Consider the following 25,903-nt stretch of genomic DNA (forward strand, 5'->3'; position numbering starts at 1 on the left):
TGTCCGGTAAAGGGGTACTTTTCGTGCGACAAAGTCCGGCCCGAGGGGGTAATTTAGTCCGGCAATTTAGGGGGTACATTGAGCATTTTTTTCTTCGTATTTACGGGGTCTCCAAGGCAGGAAAAGCCCGCAAAAAGCCCGCGAAAGGGGGGTTCGGAAATGTTGGCAGTCCTCAGATAGGGGGTGCTTTCAAAAAAAGGGAACGAGCATACGCGTACCCTAAATAACACTGAGTGGGGGGGGGGGCGGGTTAAGGCATTGGCGTTCTTAGCCAGTAACCCGGTTCGATTCCCAATGGAAACAGTTTTTCAACCTCTGCCAAACTGTCAACAACAAAAAAGAGGACAGAAATTTGTGAACTTCGATTTAAGCTACGCAACCTTTATTTTCTAATTTCCTTTCGAAGTACAAATATTTATCAAATCAGTTACAAAAATGACTAAGAATAAAAATCATCGCATCATCATCTTAACATAAATTTAATTTATTAATTCTTAAAAATACACTAGTATTCGATTATAAACATTACGTACCAGACCCCCATTGGCACTTGCACATGTACTTTCACTGCACCCACTAAATCAATTTCGCGTGTATAATTATATAATTATATCATTTAAGAATTTGCCGCTATTATCTCGAGGCCGCCATCGATTTCAAGCTTACCGCTCATGATGGCGGTCTCCTGCGTTTTCTGTAATTTATCTTATTTTTTTTCATTGAAATTGTATTTGTGTTTGTATGCATCTTATTTAATGTACTTAAACAATGTATAATTATGTAAAATGAAGAAATATTTGTTACTTTATGTATATGATTATGTTCTATTTTGAAAATGCAGAAATAAAAACAAACAAAACAAAACATATTTTCCCCCAAAATAAAAAGACCTCTTCTCTGAGTAATACACCACAAAGTATCATCAAAACAAATGTATATGGTCATTAATACTTCGATAAACTACCATAATAAATGAAGATATATAATTTCGTCAATAAAATAAAATATAGATATAACAAATTACTTTGTAATTTACTTTGTAATTTCTTTCTAATCGCTTTCTCTTTGTCGTTTTACTTTCATCATCATTCCTCTCCTCCATGTCTTCACAGTTCCAACTGTTCCATTCTTCTCATTCCACTCCCTCCCTATCTCTCTCTCCCTCTCCCATCTTCCGCATGTATTCCTGTTTTTCTTTCTAACTTAATTCTCTCTCTCTACATCGTTCTCTCCCTGACCTGATCTCTCCCTTTCGGTAATTGTTTAATAATGTGCCTATGATAAATCCGTATATATTGTGTAGCTTTATAGACATTCAATGTGCATTACGGTTAGAAATTTTTAAACAAATCTTCAGTACTTACTTGTTATAACTCAATTAATCAGCCTCAATTTCTTTTTAAAATATGAATATTCCTCACTTAGCAATGATTACAGAAATAATAATAATGCCGAATCTGTTCTATTTGTTTGCAAGTAGGGAACAAGTAATAAGTTATGATCTACCCGACTGTGTATTATGTGTACTTGTCTATATCTAAGTTTTGTTGAAATGCTTTTTAATACTTGTAAAACTTGCAATGTAATTTAGCTTTAGGGCTACCATTTTGAAGTTGTCTAATAAAAACCATTCTACTAGTACTATTACATTACGTATTTCCCGAGTATGTGGTGACGGAATATTGGTTATTGCCATATGCTCGGAGAAAGAGTGGATTCAGCTGATGCCCACCATACCCCCTTCCCTGCCTTGTATGCTAAAACAAGATCATACTCTCACATAAGACCTTCTTGTGGCTTACATGGTTAAGCATATTTGTTTTAATCAGTAAAAATGAATGCATCGCTATAGTCAAAATCTCAACTGAGCCAGTGGCCGTTGTAAATTGGTGGTGCCAATGGAATCTATGATACTGCTCTAATTTCCTTTGCTGACGTCTGTTGCATCCATTTGAAGATTGACGGCTTGATCACTTGTTGCAGAAGCAACATCATCACTTCTCTCGTTGTGCATGGTGCCATCCGCGGCATCCTTAGGGAGACTAACAGGAGCATCATTGTTGGTGGAAGCAAAATCATCGTTGTCAGCAATCGTGGTGGATGAAACATCATCACCTCTGACAGATGACTTGAGTGGCCGGAGACTTACCGTCACGACATCAGTGATTGTTGCATCACGATCTGTGTCCCTTTTCTGTTCCTCGGTGAAACATTGGATATCTTTATGTATAGGTGGTGTGGCCCCTTCCTCAATCTGGCTGATATCATAGGTCGGATTGAACATACACATAGGATTGGGATTGTCGGCTTTGGTAGGCAGCAAGTAATTACCCGAAGCTCCTGGGCGCAATTTGCTTACCATGCCATCTAACGAGGATGACGCCGTCGAGCTCACCACACCGCTGGAAGTGCTTGCTCCGTTCTTTAGCAACTTGTCGAAACAAGTTAGCCCCCATTTCTTACGGATGTGAGGCTTCCGGACGCAGTAGAGTAGAAAGATGAACAATCCTTGGAAGGAGTTCAGGACGACGAAGATTGGCTGAGCCACCTGTTAAACGCAAATGTTTCAGAAATAATGATTAGGTATATGGCATTCTCTCTCAAATTCTTCAGATACTAAACATCTAAAGAGGTATTGCTGGTGTGTTTAATTATCATAACTGAGCTTTCAAGATATTTCTTAGAAGAGACGTATACCACACAGGAGTTATTCTTAAAGCTAGTTGGCTTTACCTGACTGAATGACGGAATCAAGAGAAGATATCCAGTGACCCAGGTCAGACCGAGCAGGAGCAAGATGCAGATCGCGTTCTGGACGCGTTCGATAGTCTCTCGACGTTCTACCTTAGCCTCTCTTTTCACCCGACCAGTGATGTTGGCTGACCGGAGCAACTGTCGAACCACCAGAATGAAGATGACAATGTTGATGAGGAGGATGATGGCCATGGGAATCAGGAGACCACCGATTTGAGCCCAGAATTGTAGAAAGCATCTGTTGATAGTAAATTTGCATTTTGTAAAGTGACTAAATTAAATCAATCAGTACTGACTATCATAGTGATAGTTTAACGAAATGTCCATGGTCCTTAAAAAAATTCAACTGAAGAATTGTCATTATTCATTATTTCCCATTAGGATGATAGGGTAATAATTTCCAAAGCTGTTTGGAGTTTGGAAGCGCATAGAGATGCTATTTCTTAACGTTGTATGCGCTATACAAGAACTGAACTATTTTTTGTTTTTTTTTTTTTTTGTTTGGCAAGTCCAAGCTTTGTTGCCCCATCCATTACCAACAATATCTGAGATTTTAGTATGTGTGGTCACTGTATTAAAGTTGGTGGCCTTTCTAGAGCTTGGATCACACAACATACCCGCGAAAGTGATACTTTAATAGGTACATGAGATACCAAAATGCCAAATGCCTACAAAGTAGATTAAATTTAATACAGAAACGTGATTGTGGCTAAATCTGACATTTGAAGATCATTAGGTATTATGCTATGCAATCCAATAATCTAACTCAACTTTTATGTATTACCACTTACAGATCATCATGAGCATAAGAGCCTCTAGCAATAGCTCCGGTAAGAACCACGATGAAAGCAGGAATTCCTGAAATGACATACGTGTATGAGAAGAAAAAAAACTTAAGTCATTCATTATATGGCTACATAGGACATGGGCCTAACTTTCCTTTCCTAGTTTCTTCAAAATGTCTACTCATGATATCGTTGAGCTGTCCAGCTCACAGATTTTACCCACGGTTATGGTGACACTATTATTATTTGTGTCAAGAATTAGATATCGCGATTATTATACTCTTTGAGGTCTAGGGTCTTCTCTGTATACAATACATGCCATGCCGAGAGCCGTTTAATAATAATGAAGAATTTACACATAGATGGCAAAACTGACTAATTCATATGCATTATTAGTTGATGCCTGTTGGACTATAAAGTCAGTCGTAATGTGATCTTTCCATAATTAATGACCATTCAGTTAGCATGGCGAAATTAAAGTTATATCCTGCTAGATTTTTTTAATTAGTTGTGTTCATTACAAAACAGGTAAATACAAATTTCCTTTGTTATATCGATATAAAAAAGAATTTCCTTTGATCGCCCGTTCATCATTATTTTGATTGAAGAAGGTTGATCAAAGCAGAGCAGGTTGTCGCACCTTGCCAAACTATTTTTTTTATGGATACTTTCAGTACCTACATGTATAAGCTCAAACAAGTTGGTCGAGGGTTTCTATATGTGAAGAAGAAAACAGACACTTCATGTCATAAGCACGCACTATTTCTAGAAAAAAAATGTTAAGGAAACAAATACCCTACCCCATGCAGCTAAAAAGGCCTTGATCATGAAATTCTGGATGTAGGTGTTAAAGATCTTCACAAGGATGAGGTAGGTATTGTACCCTTCCACCCCCATCCATGCAATGGAGGACAAAACGAAGTAGTGAACTAGGGCCGTCAGGAACCCACATGGTCCAGCTTGGACCTCACGATAATCTCTGGTAGAATCCAGAGAGATCATGATGAGAAATGTCGTGTAGAGACACAGCAAGGTCAGGCACAGACAGATGAAGATCTGGTTAGTCTGTTTGGTCCTCAAATCCCTATCAAGATTGTAACATTAAAATAAGAGTAGGAAAGCATCGAAGCAACACTGTACCATGCATGTACAAGATTCCCAGGTCGGAATTCCAGTTGAAACCAGTAGGCAACTGGTACCAGTTAAAACCAGTAAGTCAACTGGTACCAGTTGAAACCAGTAGGTTCAACTGGTTTTTAATATGGAAATTGAAACAACGCTATCTGGGACCAGTTGATTTACCAGTTCAAATACCAGTTGATTTACCAGTTCAATTACCAGTTGATTTACCAGTTGATTTACCAGTAGAATTTCCAGTTCAATTACCAGTTGATTTTTCAGATGATTTTCCAGTAATCAATCAACTGATAATCAATGATCATTATTAGCATCTGGCCACCAACTTGACCACATATACTAACCCTTGCAATTACTCCATCACAATGATCACTTGAAGTAGATTACATATGTGTATTATGTGAGTTGACAATTTTAGTTTGTGCATGCATATATATACAAATTTATAGTACACTTTATTTCTGGTTAGTAATTACATATATCGATATATCTAATTTTACGTATTGAATTAGATGAAAAACATGATCAGACATGTGTAATATATTTGTCAATAATTAACGATGAAAATGTAAATCACAAAATTTATGTGCATTGTCCCATTTGCTTTACAGATCATGATAATTATATTTTCTGTGAAAACATGCGAATTAATCATGAATATGCATAAGATACATTGAACTGGTTTTTCAACTGGTAAATCAACTGGTAATCGTACTGGTTTTCAACTGGTAAATCAACTGGTAATCGTACTGGTTTTCAACTGGTAAATCAACTGGTAATCGTACTGGTTTTCAACTGGTAAATCAACTGGTAATCATCTACTGGTTTTCAACTGGTAATCATCTACTGGTTTTCAACTGGTAAATCAACTGGTAATCGTACTGGTTTTCAACTGGTAAATCAACTGGTAATCGTACTGGTTTTCAACTGGTAAATACTGGTAATAATATACTGGTTTTCAACTGGTAAATCAACTGGTACTCATCTACTGGTTTTCAAGTGGGAAATTAACTGGTAATCATCTACTGGTTTCCAACTGGTAAATCAACTGGTAATATACTGGTTTTCAACTGGTAAATCAACTGGTAATCATCTACTAGTTTTCAACTGGTAAAGCAACTGGTAAATCAACTGGTAATATCAACTGGTCTCAGATGTCAACTGGTATTTCTACTGGTTTCCAAATTGTATCAACTGGTATCAACTAGTACCAGTTGAGACCAGTTGAGACCAGTTGAGACCAGTTCAAACCAGTAGATACCAGTTGGAAATCCTTACTGGTTTCAACTGGTACCAACTGGAATTTCGACCTGGGTTACCATCACTTTATCAGCAACACAGAAGAATAAAAAGGTCACAAACAAGAACAAAAAAGAAAAAATAGGTGGAAAACGTGTGTGAAATGAAGGAGATTATGTGATTTTGCTCTACTTGTATATCTCTTCTACTACTGGGCACAAACCCTCAGAATGGTGACTCGTGTTGAATAAAATCAATTCGGTTGTTACTATTCACGACGAAGGCAATTTAGAAAAATATGTAAGCCAAAGCTGTTCGAAATGAATGTGATTCCTATTGTATAAAAACTCCACACCATGAAGCAGAGGATTTGATCTACGACGTTAATAGAATATCAATATGTCATATTGATATGATATTAACAAATGAATATGGTAACCTATTTATTACCCTCGTCGCACAACCCTTACACCACTGTTACAGAGCAAGTAATCATATTATGGCTGTGTCTCTTCTTCTTCTTCTTCTTCTTCTCCTTCTTCTTCTTCTTCTTCTTCTCCTTCTTCTTCTTCTTCTCCTTCTTCTTCTTCTTCTTCTTCTTCTTCTTCCTCTTCTTCCTCTTCATCTTCTTCTTCTTCTTCCTCTTCATCTTCTTCTTCTTCCACTCCTCCCCCTCTCTTCCCCTTTCTTTCACGAACTGTACATTAATGGCAATAGTTCGCACCAGCCCTGCTTGTTCAAACAGAAATTATACCAAACATAACTGTGCTGCAAATTTACACGTATCTCACAAATATTTCGATTACGAGATAATTTGTATACAAAGGGGGCATATTTAAATTTGCATGATTATTTAATAAATTCTAAAAATTATTCTCTTTCATGGTCAAGGTTTACATTCTTTGTTAAAAAGCTTCCAACTAAAATCGAAGATAGAATGGCCAGAGAATGATTACATAATAATTGCACATTTTTTTTAATGAGCTCACTTGTTCCACAGGTAGGTCGCCAATGTGACAAGAAGACTGAAGATAGAAATACAGCATCCAATGTAAGTCAGGATGTTGTATGCCTCGATTAATGAATCCTCCTGTCTATGGATATCCTGTAACATCAAATTAATTTGAGCCCTAACTAAAACATCTTCTGCTAATGCTCAAATGAAACTGAATATTTGAAATTAGCTCTCATAAAGTCTCTGTGGCGTTAATTTGAAAACTGAGATTTTTTTTTTTTTTTTTTTTGGGGGGGGGGGTTTTATGAATAGGGTAAAAATTCATATTACTGATGGACAAAAGAAAAGGATATCATTTTACAATTTTTTACACAAGAGTCTATAGCTTCAAATGTTATTTGATCTCAAGAGATTATGATTCAAACCCAATTGAAGACCAACTAAGGGTTACTATATTATACTATATTTTTTCGGAAGTAAAAGGGTTACTTTTCGAGGTCGAATAATGACCACACGTCCCCAAATACCTGGTACGCGTAGTATTTTTCACCAGTCTGGAAAAAAAACTAGGGGCTGTATCCATTGGCATTACCGCTGGCGTAATATATACTGCTTATAGCTCTAGTAACCAACTGCGTTTAGTGAGTCGGGTAATGTTGTCCGGGGGAAATTGTCCGGGGAGTAGTTGACCGGTGCAAGTGATATAATAACTGCCAAATTGATTTTCACTGACCATTATAACAGCGAAGTTGGTAAGATGATTACACGCACAGCGCACGCCCTCCTCGTCATAGCGCTCATCAGATGATGCGAATCCAGAAACAAGAACACAACCATCTTGGGACCAATCTTCCTCCTCCTCATCCCAGAACGAACAAATGGGATTCACGTATCCAGACTATACAACAGCAACAAAAAAAAAGAATCCATAGACCGAGAATCAAATTGGTTAGATAAAGCTTGACATAATTAAGAATGATCAATAACTTTGATTGGTATAGTTTAAAGCTTATCTGTACCAGTTTATAGGAGGGATTAGACCCCACCCCCTCTGCGAGATCACTGGACAAGATCAACTCACCTCCCAATTAACATAAGGAAAAGAGGATCGTGGGGGACGAATGGTTACCGATTAAGCATTGTTTTCTATAATTATAAAGGGAGCAAGTATAGCTACAAGTCGGTAGGACAGTGTGGCTTTAAAAGCCCATTTAGGAGCGTGTCAAACACAGCGGTTAAAACAGAAAGAAAATGGCTCGGAATACATGTTCATGCAGACATTGTATTATCTATAAATACTGCTAAAGGCAGATTACAAGTACGTATAATGAAGAAACACCTTCCATTTCATGTCATTGATAAAGGTCTTACCTTTAGTGTAGTGAAGGTAAAATTGATGAATTCGGTCAAGGCTTCTACTTTCCCTTGACCAATACTGAGAGAAATCAATGGCGAGTTAGCCGATCGATTGAAGCCTTCATTATCTGCACTGATTGTGCGCAATGACTTAGAAATGAACAGAGCAGGAGTCGAAAATACATAGAAGCTGACCCGGACGTATTCACCACTGCCATTTGATGGCGATCCTGAGAGTGAAGGTGGAATGTTGACCTGAGCGATGATGTCATTGCGGTCATCTTGGGTCGGAGCATTGATGGTAATATTGGACTTGGTCAGGTCTGAAAGACTGGATCCAGCTAGCGAAAGCACGATACCACGCATGATGTCTTCAGCAGGTACACTCTGGACCTGTTATGTCAAATAAAACTTCAATACTTGATTTGTTTTCAATTTCATTTACCCATGGCTCTGCCTTTAATACAAAACAAGAACAGGTCAAACAAATCATTAAACAATGGCCTGTTTCCATGACCAGGTGACTAACAAAATATGTCTCTTTTGTACACTGAAAGGAATCCTTCGCTATGGAATATTCTCCTTTACATATTCGTAGTAGCAGGTCAGTTGGGTTTTCAAAAATGATTTAAATACGTTTCTATTTGAATTGGATAAATAATTCCCTCTAATTTACGTATGATCCATCTTCTGAAGTACTTTGTGTATAATGCAGATTGTTTAAAGTGATTTTCTCTAAAAATCTGATGTGTCCCGTCACTATTCCCACACATAAATGCACAAATAATGGTGATGTTTTGGTAGATCTTTTTTTAAACTATAAAGAAAAATGGTGGGAGTGTTGCACCTTGTCGGATTGAACGAGACTACAAATGGATGAACGGCAGTGTCAATTTGTTTGTTTTTCTTGAAACTCCATGCAAACAATTACATAAATTATAACATGATTCTGTATTTTTAGAGTTCTGGTTAAACCAAATTATTTGTTCAAAGTCTATAATGTAATTTAAAATCACCTGTACTGCTACATTTGGCTGCTGAATGATGAGCATCTCACCATCGGCAACTTCAACACGACTGATTTGTTCCTCAAAAGCCTGGACAAATTTACTTATTGCCCCACCGTCTTCCTCAGCGGCTACAAGTTCCTCTGTTTCTACCTGAGCTATATTGCTGGCAATTCTCGTTATAGACTTTGTTACCTGACAAATTAATCACGATTAAAAACTATAGCAGTGGAATGTTGACAAATCTCGGAAATATGAATGACGAAAGTGTATTATATAATATGACAGTTGTTATTTTAACGCTGTTACGCAACCCCTGGAAGGAGCAACCGCCAAGGGGTCAGACAGATATGAAAGGACAGGGACAAAACGAATAAAATATTATTCTAAATTTCCCAAAAGAGCCAGATACAGGGTAAGGCTCTGGTAAATTCTTCATTCACATTACTTAAGCTTCAAGGCTTCCAATATTGTAAAACAAACGGTTATGGGGTTTACTTCTTTCACATTTTATGAAAATATTTTACATGAATCGGAGGGAAGACTCCAATTTTTTCTTCCCTTTAGATAATCATCGGAACGAGATAAAATCCATCGCAACTTCATGTTTAATAGGATTAGTCAACTTGCAGAATACCTCTTTACTTGTAAGATTTTGCTGCACAATTTGTGATGTTATCTCTGCCACAAACGTGATGTCGTCTGATGTGATATCTTCGATGTTGGAAGTAACAGATGATACTTGCTGGCTCACTTCACCTGCGTTTTCTTCACTTACGATTACCTAAAATTTGAGGGGAAAATCTTACAGCATGTACATTTTAAATGATCTACTTTGCCTCATTAAGGTATTACAAAAGTTGCGGACATGTTTCCCTTATTGATATTGAAATGATATATGCTAGGTTCATTATCCGTATACCATCTTAATTATTACAAAAACAGTGTCCCATAATATCTAATTTCACAACTCATGAACCGGAAGATAAATTTCCGAGTGAATTTGGCGGTTATGATCGCCTAGTGTTTTTAAAGGATTTTATAAATGCAATCGAATGGTTGAACTCTAGTTTTTCAACCTATTTTTCTGTTTTTAATGCATTATCAAGAGTTAAAGAGTTGAGATGAGTAGGCCTTTTGTAATTGCTCTTATTTAAGTTTTGTCAATGCATATGTCAGTGAATATGTTGCCGCCTCGACTATAAATCATCCAACATTTTGTGAATGGAATGACATTAAAACAATCAGCAGAATTGATCAACTGGGATATGCATTACCTAATATCCATGATTTAATAGTTTACAAATGAACAATTGGCGTATACTAACACAAACAAATTGATTAAAGGTAAGGGCCAGTTATGGTCATGCGATTGCATTGTGAAAGAAACGTTGTGGAATCGATCAGAAAAGGTTGATCATCTAGCGTATAAGTATTGGTGTGTACTGCAAGGTTCTAGAATCATCAAAATGATAAGAAATATGGCCCAGTCTTCGTAAAGTTACAAGCACTGTACACAGAAAGATGTATATGGGACTTTACGCACACGTGCGCGACACGTGCGTTTATCTCTCACAGACCATGTAGATAAACTAATTTACCAAATATATCAATTAGTAGGCTGTTTCCCGGCAAAATTGTAATCATCATGTAGTAGTCAAAACATATTCTTTCACATGATTGGTAATAAGAGCTTCCATTTCATTTTTTTGAAATTGGGGCGTTTCCAATACTGGTCTTTACCTTTAAGAAGGGAACATGAAGTGAATATATTTATCCATTAAAACAAAAAAACTGTTTTCAGGTTAGAGATATAAGCGGTACCTATACACAATTGCTTTACATAGTGTATGAAGATTATAAAAAGCCTCTTTTCAATGATCAAATTTTAAAAGAAAATTCCAAAAACCTGTGCAATTTTGGTGAGAGTATCTGTGACATTTGTAAATGGTCCGCAATTATCCACGTGTTGCCATTGGCTCTGGTTACTACTATCGCCGATACACAGAGCCCGTCCAGTGGGTTCATTGGCTGTTCGATATGAAACAAAATATATACATATATATATATGTCAAAAGAACACTGGCAAAAAAAATATTATTACGAAGAAACGAGGAGACATCAATCAAGTAAAGAAGTACTGTCTCTGATTGAAATTCTCTCAAGTAATTCATGATTCTGGAACTATACAACAACATGCGCGGATCTAGAATATTAATTGGGTCGGAGGGCTGGGGGCTTAGTGTTTCTGTTAATATTTTCTACGTGTGCCTCCCTTAAATTCATTTGTATTCAAGAAACAGTTTGGGGGCTTTTTTGCGGCGGTTTACTGCGCCATATCTGAACAAAAAAAACTTTAGGGAAAATGTCATATTAGTCGTTCTACTTAACTTAATTCCCCGTCTACTTCCTGGAATTAAAATGAAAGCCAATGAAAACCAACCTTGAGAAGTGTTGAATGGACATCTTCCTGTTGAATTTGCACTTGTTTCGTTGTCACCCACCGGAAATTCGTCTTTTTCAAATCAAGGAGAAATTCATGATTTATAAAAATAAAAAATAAAAAATGCATTTAAAAGAGAAAAGGCTTGAACGAAATTCAATTCAATGTTTGTTTGTGTACAATAAAAGGATTGCTTTCGCCAAGAGGCGCCTTATGTTAAGGATGCATAAACGTTCAGCGAGAAGGCGACTTGTTAGTAACGTCAAGTCACAATATTTCTCTGCCAATTAGTATTCGTAACTTAACTGCCGTCCATGACTTAAAAGTTGATCTAAAAACCCATCTCTTTCTAGACAGTGCTATTTAATTATTTCAATAAAGCGTAATAATGTGTGTTATTTTAATTTACTTAATTTTAGTGTAATATGTACAGCGCCATGACCGTCAGAGCCTGGCGGATACCGGCGCTATATAAATATCCATATATATTATTTTATCATTATTATAATTTAGAATCTCATCGTAATGGTCATTTAAGGCTCTCCGTTATAACCAATATGGCAACAAAAGGAGTAGGCCCTTTGTCTTCCCGGGCCTACAGGACACCACAGAGGGGAGACTTTAACACCAGGACAAACTAATGTTTCGATACATGGTTTATTAAACGGACTTTCTTGTCATGTCATGCATTAGAAAATCTAGTATTCCATGGCGTACCTGGGGAATATGGTTTTAAAGAACCCGGAAAATTTCAGATTTCTTTCAAATGTTGGACAATATCAAATCGCTTTATACGGTTTTGCATTTTTCCTTTGTCTAATATATTGAACAGGAGGCTGATGAAAATCATACAAAAAAGGGAGCAAGCAAAGGCAGTTGCATTAATATGTTTTATATTGGGGCGCGACAATTCCGAACCTGAAGGAACATACGCGATGAGCAAAGCGACCAAGCTTCAGAAACTTTCGCATTTAATACCTACATTTAAAAAAGAAATTATACAGCTATTCATTCTGCAAGTTTAGGGTTTACATTATAATCATATTTTTCTTCGCTTTATACCCTTTCTCTTTCTCTTATTCGGTTTTTGTTTGCGCTCCCTTCAAGTGCCACCAGGAGCACGCACGCCATATGCCCCCTCCCGTCTCTCCCCCGTAGATTCGGCAACGCTAGTATTAGCATGATTGTTTATATACCTCCACCTCGTGTGTCTCCAATAATATTGATGGGTAAGCTCTCCGCTGTCGTAATCACAGCTATGATGGAGATGCTATAAGTTGCATAATATTCCAAGTTTGAAAGGTTTTTGGAGACATCTGTGGAAACTGACGTGAAGTTGAGTTCGTCGACTGGAGCATCTATTATAGGAACATCTTGACATGCCTTATGTGAGATGAGCTGATACGATAGCCTGTAGTAATCCACATTGCATTGAGACGGAACCCTCCACTGAACTGTCAGACTGGGTTGATTCCCAGTTGCATAAGCGGATGCACTTGTGACTATATTCAACACAAATAGAGAGAATATTTTTAATTTGTAATCTTGCGAAATATCGTATATTTCAGGATAGCAGTTTGTATTCTAGAAGGTTATATTACACCAACCAATGTCCATAACACGGAGAACCGCCTGTCAGTCTTGCAACAACGTCTCATTACATTTTCATGGATTTGGGAGCTTAATTTTGTCTACCTAAAGATGAAGCAAAATATATTTCTATCTGTGTAAATATTGAACATGTTTTCTTTTCTTTCTATCCAACAGACAGGTATCCTTGATTGCAGTGAGCATACGAATTGGAAGCCTGCCCAAAGCTAGATTATATATTGGGGCGCCTTTAGCATCATACTGCGATGGACACAAGTGTTTACAAGAAACAGATATTATATGTTTATATTTATAATTTCATCAGGACCCTTTTCTATTTTTGATAACTGTAAGATCTATAATCAATACAGGGTCCATATCTGAACCACAGTCAATTATAATTATCATTAATACAGCATATATTGCATGACGTATGTAAATACTGAATAAAAAGAGGCTTACGTATTCAGTTAAGAATCCCCGCCCCATACTATTATGTTCATGTTTGAAATTCTTTATGAATACGTTACGAATCTTAATTCGCCTAATAAAACGTAATAACTAAAATGGAGAGAAAATGTACAATTGTAAAAACGACACTTTGTAACTGGGAAATATAGTTATCTCTACCTGAAAATCCTTTATTGTCTCAATAACTATTGACATATAAAGTCAAGGAAACTTTGGTATCGCTAAGAATGTGGATCTCTCCCACAAATATTACCTAAAGGTAAAAATCAGTTTTGGAAACGCCCCTCTCTCAAAAAATGAAATGGAAGCTCTTTTTAACAATCATGTGCTAGAATAAGTTTTGACTAATACGTGATGATACAAATTTTGCAAAGAAATCGCCTAATAATTGATATATTTGGTAAATTATTATATCTATTTGGCCCTGATAGATATCGCGCACGTGTCGCGCACGTGTCGCGCACGTGTCGCGTAGTCCCATATACATCTTTTTATGTGCGGTGCTTGTAACTTAACCAAGACTCGGCCAAATATCTTATTATTTTGATGATTCCAGAACCTTGCAGTACACACCAATACTTATATGCTAGATGATCAACCTTTTCTGATCGATTCCACAACGTTTATTTCACAATGCAATTGCATGACCATAACTGGTCTTTATCTTTAACTATGCAGCTTTGCAACGAAATTCCTTTAATTGAAGTTCGTCAATATAACAAGGCAATCTGACATCATAAGCGGGATTAAAACATTAATTATCTCTGTACTATTCGACACTTACAAATAACTCCTGTTACACCGATAGCATACGAATTATTTCCAGGAGACACGTCACGGTTGACAGCATAGATATACAATTCATACATCGTACATGGCTCAAGACCAATGAACTCTACTGATGAGTATGAAAAGTCATCATACAAGTATGTCCTCCCAACCGATGCCTTAGTTCTATCACCATCCTTGTAGATTCTTAGATAGTAGTACCGGATCACTCCATTCACATTTCTACAGTTGAGAGGTTGCCAGGTGAATCCTAATCGTGTTGGAGAAGTCCTTTCTGGATTAATCCTAACATTTGTAATGTTGGATGGTGCTAAAGTGAATCAGAAATATGAGAGAACATACCTAAATTTGTTCAAACTTGACGTGTTATTCGTTAACGTAGTAAGGCTAGGGTGAAGGTAGAAGGGAACATACATCGCAATCAAACTGTACCATTCATAATTTTGCATAAAGCAAAGGTCATGAAAATTATATTTTGACACCTTACGTATGTTATATAAAAGTAATCTAAAGCAGATATTGACTGGTAGGGTGTAACATTTTTGGACTACCGAAAGGAGTTAACATTTTTTTAAAGGGGTTGTATGTTTAAAAAGCGCACAGCGCCGAGGGGAATTGTGATCACGAGTGAAAATTCTCCCTTGCGAATTGCTAACCGGGAGTGATAAAAGGATTATTACGATCCTCGCAATCGATATCACGTGACGAGCTTTGGACCAGTCACAACTTTGTTTCTGTTTATTATATCCAATTTTCATAATCATTACACGGATAACAAAATATATCACCTTGTCTTGAAAACGTTATGGGGAACGGGTATTTTGCTTATTAGTTCATTACTCACGTCCTGGCCTGGTATCTGAATAGCCGATCGTGGGTTCACTCTGTCCAGCACCATTTACAGCTGTAACTGTGATCTGGTATCGCGAGTAAGGCTCCAACCCCACTAGATTGTATTGTGTGACGTTGGTGTTCAATTCAAACTCTGTTGGGGTGGTTTCTGGTGAAGAGCAGGCAAGCTTCTGATAGAGACTATAACGTATGATATAGTAGTCAGCGGAGCATAGGCTGGATGACAGTTCCCAGCTGACTTCAATTTGTGTGGTTGAAGGTGACATTTGTAGGGCTCCTACACATGCGGGTTCTGGAAATAAGTTTGAAATATACAGGTAAACGGAACTTGTCATTTGCAAATTAAGTAAATGTGTTTTGGGTATACACAAAATTGAACGAAAGTTGAATTTAACAAAGTCTTTGTACTTTGTACAAACACATATGATGGTGATCTAATATAAGTTGCGTAATATTCCAAGTTAGAAAGTTGTTTGGAGACATCTGTGGAAACTGACGTGACGTTGAGTTCGTAGACTGAAACATCTATTCCAGGAACATCTTGAAATGCCAATATATGAGATTGGGAAAGTTGGGATGTTTGATAAAAGTGCGCCTCAAAAGCAAAAACGAAAATCAAAAAACGTGTTTATGTGTTTTTTACCTTTTGCTTTGACAAATGCAATAAATGGATTTTGTCTCTTAAATCGTGATATGTTTATTATGTGATAATATTGTATATTAAACAAATCAACAACAAAAAGAAACTCTTATGAAAACTGACTATTCGAAAGAAAAAAAAATACTTTGACAGTTGACACCAGTCCAGCCTCCTTGACACACAGTCCCATCAATGCATTCTCCTGTATCCTTGGTGCAGAAGTTACGTGGAGAGCAATGGCACTCTTGCAAACAATGAACTCCATACGTTCCCGGGTTACATTCTTTAAAAAAAGTCATGGGGATTGATAAAGTAATAGAACATAAGGAACATCATTATTATTAGGTAGGCCAAATGTGTCATTTGAAAATCATAATTTAACATTGAGGAGCAGGACCAAGACCCCAATGTAATTGTTGCCTTGATATTGAATTTCGAGAGTAAATTCAAACAAATCCAAAATAAATGGGTCAAAGAGGTATCTAGGGTACGTTTTGAATACTTGGTAGATTTGAATCAGCTGATTCGGGGTATTTTCTTCGATACGCTCCTGCCCCCGAGTGCATTAGAATGTCTTTAATGGTTAAATATATCTAGTAATAATTATACACTGTCGCTCATACAGGTGGAATATGTTTTTGTTTTTACCCCAATTTATGGAATTATTTTAAAAATAATTTAAAAATAATAGGTCTCGATAAGAGTATATATACTCAGATTTTATTGAAAAAATAATTGAAAATTGAAATTTGCCAATGTGTGTTTTGCGTGACTGCTAAAGCATGTGTATGCTACTATGCTTATCAACTAGGGGACCTACGACCTTAAGTCATAAATGACAGTAATGAGAATTAATGCCCCACAAAAGGGCACTAATATAGCACATCGACACGGTTTTGATCCTGGGGCCTCACAGTTACGAGGCCATTGCTTTGTCACTGAACCATGAATGCACGCAGCAGGGGCTTGGGTAGGGGGCAGTTTCCATAAATTAAAACAAACAAAGAAAATGCAATAAATTTTAAATAATTTATTACATTTTACCCCGGTCCCCAACATAAAAAATCCTCTGGACGGCCATGCATATACGGCTCAAGGCATGGGCACACATGTATGTATGTATACTATGGTCTAGATCTATTTTTTTATAATTATTTTTAAAATAATTCCGTAAATTGGGGTAAAACAAAAATATTCCAACTTTATGAGTGACATTGTAGAAAGCTCGATTTCAATCATTTTTAAATCAACTCTTAAATTCAGTACAGTATCGAATAAAGTACTCAAATATTTTTGACATGCAAGTCTCTACTTGTACTTGCGGAATAGGCCTATTTTTAAATAACTATTTTATTCAAACAGGCCGCTTTGAAGTATTTAAATAGAATCATTAAAGTTTATAGTACGTGGGTTTTAAAGCAAAGGCATTTTGTACATGCATGTTGTTTTAGTTATGCAACATTCTGCCCTTAGAGAATTAGGCTAGGAAAATGTTTGTGTTGGACAGATTTGTATAGCTCCTTGCCAGGAAGTCGGATGGGGAAGCGTCATCCTCTATAATGTGGAATATTGTCAATTCAGTTTCCTTCCTTGTTTATACGGAAAAGAGTCCATGGCTGTCCAGCTCTTCCTCATATATGTATAGAACACTTGTACAAACATTTTGACTTCGCTTTTCGAAACATGGATACAGGAATTAATATCCCTTGGAAAATAATACAAATATTTGTTTTCAGTTTCATAATGACAGAAAAATATGATAACATAATAAACTAAAACACTTTTACTTCCAACCAAAACATCACTTGTTAAGAGATAACAAAACTAAGGTTTTGATGATGACAGAATAATGAAAAATAAAACACTTTCAATTTCACTTTCAACCCAAGCACCACTTGTTAAAAGATAACACTACTGAGGTTTCGAATGGCAGAGTATATCCCATTTAATATCGAATCTCTTTTATCCTGAAAGAGGATTATTGCTCATGAAATCATTATGTTACCATGTTCCTTGATACGCACTAAAAGCATTACTCTCTAATTACTCTATTCAGGATATACTTGTGCTTATTTTAAGTTCAGCTTTCATTTAATTAAAGGAAGCAAAAAAGTAACCATGCGGAAATGTCATGATCATAGAAGACTAGTTGGCCTTTGAAAAACATTTCTCTGTTGACAATTAGTTCTTCTCATCACATGAGATGCGAGGTCACACGTGGGGCGGCCTCTCTTTCAGTCTTGAGATTCGTATTGTTTAACCCATTCATTAACTACAAATACAAATATAACCTTCTACGTCACACATGTCTTTCGTATTCAGTTTTTGCCGGGGCTAATAATGAAAGTATTCTTTCATGTCTTTCCTCGGTATATACCTTCACTTTACGCATAAGAGTATATAATATCACAAGCCACAGAGAGTAATAACCTCTCCACTTCAATACAATACAATTATTTGCCTGAACAGACATTCCAAGAACTGTTGAAATTTGCATGTACATGTACATTTATGAGAAAATGAATATTACACGCGTATGTTATTTCTATCAAAATAATATATTTAGGAGGTCTCTTGTAGTAAAATATTCGCTTAGGGATGATTCCAGAGTTTGATTAAGATGACTCAAAGTACCTGTTGTACAATCGATTCCCATGAATCCTGCTGCACAGGTGCATCCAAAGGGGTCTGGTAGGCAGAAGAGTTTACCCCGACACCCTGGACTGTGATCATCTCCTGAGGAATCACAAGCAAAGCTGCCATCCTGCCCAAACCGGTTGCTGCCCAGGACTTAGGATAAAGTGACAATAAAGTGATAAGGATACAAGTGCCTTCATGATAATGTTTCATACGTAATATGGTATCAACATTGAGTTGAGTTGAGTATGATTAGCGTAATAGCGGCTATATTGAACAGAGTTTAAGGTATTGAACGATAAAAAATGCTGTTTCCCTATCCAAGGTTTCATCGACTGAATCTTATTAATGAATGCTTATGTTATTATTTGATTTACTATACGTACAGTTTAGAGTATTGCAGATTTAACTTTATTACAAGCAAGTATTTTACATGAAATCGGTATTTTCATTCACATCACAAAATATTGAGCTGAATCTAAGAAATAAAATGAGTATGGCGTGTGTAAAAAAAAAAAGGTGGGCGGGGGCAAAAGTTCATCCACTTTGATCAAAGTTCATCCATGAAACTTAACGGTCGAGACCTCATGTGTGTGTGCGTGTACGTGTGCGTGTGTGTGTGTGTGTGTGTGTGTGTTTAGAATGTAACTCTTTAATTTTGTGTGTCATCCTCCACCTGTACCCCCGCCTTGTGTATGCCAGTGTCTCAAAGTGCAGAGGACCCATAAAAGTGTAACCTACCGTGTTCACATGTTGTCCCGTTGAAACCAGGAGGACATACACACTCTCCTGAGTCTGCATCGCACTTGCCTCCATTCAGACACTCGGTACAGTTGTGTTCACACTCAGATCCCCAACGATGAGCTGGGCATCCTGTTTGATGTAAACCGTATTAGTATTTCAAAGTAGATAAGAATCCAGCGTCTAAACAATATCAGAAGTAGATAACCGATTTGCCAATATGCATCGACTTGCCTGTATTCTAACTTTCTATCTGTATATTCCCCCTTACACATACAACATATAACAATTATCAATATCAAATGTTCAATATGCTGATATTATTGCCTTTTTAGGGAAAAAGGAATCTATACAAACAAATGCCATGTTAGTATGGAAACAGCTGTGAAAATACGCTGATATCCACAGGACATAGATACATTTTTAGGACCTTTCGGATTGATTTCACTGATGTTTCGCTAAAAGCAATAATGTAGAATTGTAATTACCTTTGTTGCAAGTTCAACGGTCCTGTTGGAAATGAAAGATGCTTTGGAATAACAGAATATGTAAGATACATGTAGGGATAGGTAAGCTATCAACTTACTGATGACATGAAGAAGGAATATTGCATTTGCTGCATCCCATTTTTTTTCAGCAAAACACTTATATACCCCAGCTTGGTTTAGCTGCACGTTCTCCAAAAGTAGACGCTGTTTTCCATTACTGCCCCACATCTTTGCACCATTAAACCGCCATTGGAGGTCACCTTTCGTCATGTTGGTGACAACTGCGATTCTTACATCTTCCCCGAAATGGACAGTCAAAGTTGGCCGTTCAGGCAAGACTGTCGCTGTAAAGTAAATTGGAGCATGATGGGAGATATATATATACCCGAGAAGAAAAAAGATCATGAATTGTGGAAGCAACTTTGGGGGGGGGGGGAATTTTCAAAATAAAGTCATTTATTGTATAGGCTACATCTGAAGCCGCTGATCGACTGTATGATATGTATAGGCGTTTAAGCATATGAATGTTTTTTTTTTCAATCATAAGCACATGAACGCTTGATGTTTAGTACTGAAAGTATAGAAATCATCAAATTTAAAAGTCAAAACGGGGTACCCATATGGATACATGAATAGGCTTATATGTACATATTTTGACGATTTTCTTTTACAATCATTGTATTGAAGGTGTCGTGGTCTAGCAGTCGCTGAAGTACATAGTACAGAGTCATATACCTGTCACGGCAATACTTTCTTTGGCAAGACATTTCTAAACATTTGCCAGTCACCCTCCCCCCCCCCCCCCCCCACTATGAAATGTATAGGTACCCGGTGGGAATAAATCCTTCAGTGCTTGGGGGCCTTGTCATGGCCGCCCGGCTGAAGGGGGGGGGGGGGGGGGGGGTATTGAATGGCCTCGTGAAGAACAATATTAAAATTGACGAGGTTACCCGAGGCAATGGAAGACCATATTATTATATTACATCAGGTAAGGGAATGAGTAAAATAGGTGCTCAGAAAATGCATTTTGAGTCAACATTTTTTAAGTGTTATCATTGCGCGATCACTTCCCCTATTTTAAACAGGTTTTTGTATTAATTCCATTTTTATGTCATATTAAGTAGTCCTATTCCTTTATCAATTTCAAGAAGTAGGACATTGTAATTACATGAAATTGCTATTACCCTAATTTTTTGTTAGGGACCGATAAAAGACCGATTACATACCCAGTAAAACAGCTTCATTACTAAAACTGGTTTGGCGTTGTAACCTAGGTATTCAATCCTCTCGATTTAACAAATAATTTATACTCGCCATTGTGCATCAAGACAACAGTTGAAGTATTACGTGTGGTTCCTTCATATTCGAAAGTTGCATTGAATGCTCCTATTGCCTTGGTTTGATTAGACTGTTCGAAGATAAGCTTTCTTATATATCGACCTTCGTCTACTCTGTTGCTATATGTTGGGAGATTAGGAGTATCAACGGTCCGGATAATTCGGTCGAACATGATATGATCTCTGATGCTTGAATCTTTCTGTCCTAGGAAGGCGCCGATATATTGATCACGTGTGTTGCGAGGATCCAGGAGTGGGTGATTGGTCACTAAAGTCAGGTCTACGATGTAACCTAGAGGAAAAAATAAAATTGTCAATCGTCAATTCGGGGACCCCACTGGAAATTAGCTCTCGAGCTTTCGAGGGCTATCGTGTTCAAGCTGGCTTAATTTTGATCCTTTATTCTTGTATATTGTAGTATGTTGGAAGCTTGGCGAATGAAAATCAATCAATCAATCAATCAATACTATACTTAATAGCATGCACATCTCAGCGGACTTCGTAGACTAGAATGTAGGCTTCTGGTCCTGAATGAAGGGAGTCATCTTTAACAACATTCGCCATAGGGCTTTAACTTAATGGAAAGTTACATAGTAGCTAGTCCAAATCTTTCATTAAAATTCTCACAGAAAGATGAGGTGACCAACAATGGAAGTATTAGAGTTTAGTGCATGAATGTTAAAGACCTCCGCCCCCCCCTCCCAATTAAAAATTATATAAACTCCTAGATTGTTATTCATTTCGCTGTTTGCAGATTATTACCTGTTCAAATACAGCTTAAAATGTGAAGTAAAATAACTTTTAAGTTTATGTGATAATTTCGGCGCGCGGAGGTGTTGCATTCCCTTTCTGGGGAAAGGTTTTCTCTCTTGCTAATCAATTTCGATATATAGTGTTAAACTTGTTATAGATATGACGAAAAAGTAATATTTTGTATCAACTTAAAATACCTAGTGCTCTTTTATGCACCGCTGTAATTGGCATGTTTTGTATGATAGGCCTTAAATAAAGTAAAACACCCACTGACGTATTGCACAATGTCAATATATATCAATTCTTCTCAATTGTTTTCACCTATACAAATTGTAAATCTCCTGACGAATATAGCAATGTCGACAAAACAGATATAAAGCAGATATGTTTCTAACCAGTGTCTTTCTATTTCCGGCATAATGTATTTGATGTATGGATTGGGGCAATGTAAGGGGGTGTAGTGTTTGTTAGGGATAAAAAAAAGTCTGACCATGTTACCTCCTAATAAGTATGTCGTACCCTAAACAGGGACATTTGTAATATTAGTCGTATCAGAAGCTACTTGGATTGAGATACACTTCATAATGATTCCAGGGGGGTGTTTCACAAAGATCCTAAGTAGAACTTAACACTAAGCTGGACTTAAACATTTTGGACAGCCATTTGAGCCTTAAAATTAAATATATTCAAAAGCAGAAATTCAAGTATTTTATACTTTTTTTTTATAAATTTCACATCAAGAACATGAAATCTCCTTGATGAAAGAAAATATGAATGATTTGAATCAACATTTTATGCCTTTCAAAATAACTTTTACAAAATATTTTCAAAGATGCTAACGGCTTTCCCTAATTTTTTAGTCCAACTTAGAGATAAGTTCAACTTAGGATCTCTGTGAAACACCCCCTGGCTGGCTTCAATCCGTTGTCCAACGCTTACGGAATGAACTCCTTTCATTTCTAGGAAAGAGTACTTCACTTGACTTCTTCAAAAACCTAGAAAAGATACCTCTACAATTCTTCTTTAGTGGATTATAGACTATTAAAGGGACAGTGCATTATGTCCTCTGGAAAACGCGCTATATAATAATAATAATAATAATAATAACAATATTTATAAAGCGCAACATATCCATCTCTAGAGATGCTCAAGGCGCATACAAATAACCAATTATGGTTAGTATTATCATTATTATTATTAGTAGTATTATTATCATTGTTATTAGTATTAATACTATTGTTATTATTAATATCACCATCATCATGATTATTATTATTATTATTTGTTTCATTACCATTAAAACATCTTACGTGCCGTTCGGGTTTGATAGGGGAAGAACATTCTGATAGTGGCAGCCAATTAAGGGGGGGGGGGTCAAACTAGGTTTGAAATACATCTTAAATACGACAAGTGAATTTTATCTGCTAAATATTTATATTGGGTAGAATGATTTATGATAAAACCATAGATCTAAATCATAATGAGATAAATGAAATAATATTTTCATGAGTCAATTCCTTTTGACATGCATCAACAGAACCAAAAAAAAATGCTTTTTAATATCTTTAATTTGTTGGTTAACACGCAAAAAAAAAACATTATGTAGTACCGTGTTTACTACGTTTCAAATTCAACTGTATTGACATAAGGCCTATTAGCATTTAATTACTGTCATTATACATGAAACATTGTTTTGAATAGGAAGTACCTCACCCTTCCCGACTCTTCATATTATGTTTTTCATCGTGTGTAATGCAATTTATTGCCAATGGATAAAGAAAGTTTGGAGATGACAAGTATTTTGTCAATCTTGTTTGATGCTACGGTAGGCAGTCAGTAAAAACGAATTCATTTAATACAATTTTGGAAATGCAAGCATAACTTTCAACAAACAGAACTTTGTCATTACTTGGTCATGTTTTCTTGATTGAGGCGTCATATGAAAGGGCAGAAACTCAACTTTCTAAAAATGTGATTTTCCCTCTGAAATTCAGATACCGTCCGCCAAATGATTTTTGGTTCCCTTTCTTCAAATTGATTTTAATCAATCATGCGTGAAATATGCATCATTGCATCAAATGAAAGAAGAGGATCGAAGCTTTACGAATGTGTGTCATTTATTAATTATAATTGTGGTTAAGTTATGATAAAACATCGATAAATCTCGGTTTCGTTTTTGTGGGACAAACTGTATACTGTAATATGTATAGACTTTATTGACTTTAAAAAGCGAAATTTGCTATTTTTTTCGGGGGGTGTGTTTTTCCATATTTTTATAGCATAGCTTATTGTATTTTTCTTCATGAAGTATACTTTTTGCATAAATGGAGGCTATTTATAAGGCACACCTTTTCGTATAGATAATAATGTGTATTTATCTACTTACCATTACTTGTAGCAACTTTGTAAAACAATACAAGCATGAGTCCAGAAAAGGATGTTCTCCAACTTAGTAAGGACGCCATAATATGTAGGTTACCACAATAGTAAACAGGTAAAATAAGTTTGTCAGTGATTCGTCGAGCCCTCTGCTCTATACACCATCCCAATCCATAAGGATTTCTCTGTAATGGAGTGTGTTCAATACTACATCCACGCCAGAAAGGCCTCTAAATTAAGTTGCGGGCTCCAAAAAGAATCTTCTAAACAATCCAAGCGCACCTTTGTACATGTAGCAATATCAGTCTATTTGCAACGGTTTGGTCCGATTAGGTACAAGATCTGCTGTTATTAATTTTGTTTGGTAATTGACAGTGTTTCAGGTAAAGCTTACGGTTCCACGTTTGGCTATTTAGTGAATCCTAAATGAGGACTAGATGATATAGGCCTCTCTCTTTTATGTACACAAACTCCAATCATGATAGGAAGATGCAATATTAGGTCAGCATCGCGCTTCCATTAATCTAGCTGGTCTGGCGAAGATCAGGACCTTGTAAGAACTGAAAACATATCAAGTTGAGCCAACCTCATCCCCAGATGGACAGAAAGGACTGATTGAAATAATCAATCTAGAAACAATCAGCGAGGCAACATGAAATAGTCCAGGTCATATCAAGGAGTAGTGTTTCCTTCTTCACAAAATAAAGTCTTACATTTAATTTGTCATGGATATAAAATGGGTTTTCCCATATGAAATTATCCAAGAAGAAGAAAGTTTCGGCCGAGCTTAATTTTGAACCACTGGTGATTTTTTATTATTTCTCTCCTAGTGAATTTAAGTCAAGTTCAGGCCTTAGCTGGACGTCCTGGACAGAAGGAACACATTCTTCAAACTACTTCAATTATCGGCAATAGCCCCGGCAATAGTCCTTGCCAAGACTCGAGAACACATAATTTCCTCCTTGTCTCACAATTTAAATTCAGATGCGTTCTGATTTCCTGGTATTGGAAATCCGTCTAACTTGAAAATCTTTTAATTAAAAAGCGTATATATAACGACCTGGTAATCACTCAGATGCGGTTCAAGCTACGTCATATATCGAGCCAGCTATGTATGGAACAACCAGCATCGTGCTCCGTCAGATTGTGTTTGATCCCCGCTTTGCAGCTAGAAGATTTGCCTCATCCAAAGGGGGAAAAATACCACTACGATTCCGGATATCAAGGCAGAACCTTACATAAACTAGATGTTTATATTGAAAATATTTATTCTCCTTATAATAATAAGGAAAAGAAATGGAAATAATGGAAAAGAAACGCACGAAATGATTTCATTGATTACTTATTCACCATCTACTCCTTTTTCATGCCTTTTAAAACTGTTGTCTTGGCGGTGGTATATTTAGATATATAATAGGTCCACACAATGTGTGGGAATATGTGGGCCGGTACATAGGGAGTGTCGTGGTCGAGTGGTTAAAGGCGCTTGACTAGAAATGCGAAGTTCGAGGGTTCGAATCCCGACACGGCAATAATATCCTTTGGCAAGA

General features: G+C 36.6%; 1 protein-coding gene and 1 long non-coding RNA gene across 2 annotated transcripts; both read right to left on the minus strand.

Moving 5' to 3' along the window:
* Window positions 1–1,918: 1,918 nt before the first annotated feature.
* On the minus strand, window positions 1,919–9,416 carry LOC115927660 (adhesion G-protein coupled receptor G2-like). Its single transcript, XM_030993803.1, has 8 exons — window positions 9,243–9,416; window positions 8,242–8,619; window positions 7,604–7,768; window positions 6,905–7,020; window positions 4,340–4,623; window positions 3,546–3,612; window positions 2,734–2,992; window positions 1,919–2,548 (listed from the first exon to the last, which is right to left on the minus strand). Exons 1-8 carry the CDS (start codon window positions 9,276–9,278, stop codon window positions 1,919–1,921), a joined length of 1,935 nt encoding a protein of 644 aa, XP_030849663.1. The 5' UTR covers window positions 9,279–9,416.
* Window positions 9,417–9,882: 466 nt separating this feature from the next.
* Window positions 9,883–11,784, minus strand: LOC105444596. The gene is made up of 3 exons (XR_004065419.1): window positions 11,677–11,784; window positions 11,143–11,264; window positions 9,883–10,017 (listed from the first exon to the last, which is right to left on the minus strand). It is a non-coding gene; the product is annotated as an uncharacterized LOC105444596 (long non-coding RNA).
* Window positions 11,785–25,903: the final 14,119 nt, after the last annotated feature.

This window comes from Strongylocentrotus purpuratus, unplaced genomic scaffold (genome assembly GCF_000002235.5).
Source record: "Strongylocentrotus purpuratus isolate Spur 01 unplaced genomic scaffold, Spur_5.0 spur5_scaffold_20, whole genome shotgun sequence".
In the NCBI taxonomy this organism is placed as follows: domain Eukaryota; kingdom Metazoa; phylum Echinodermata; class Echinoidea; order Camarodonta; family Strongylocentrotidae; genus Strongylocentrotus; species Strongylocentrotus purpuratus.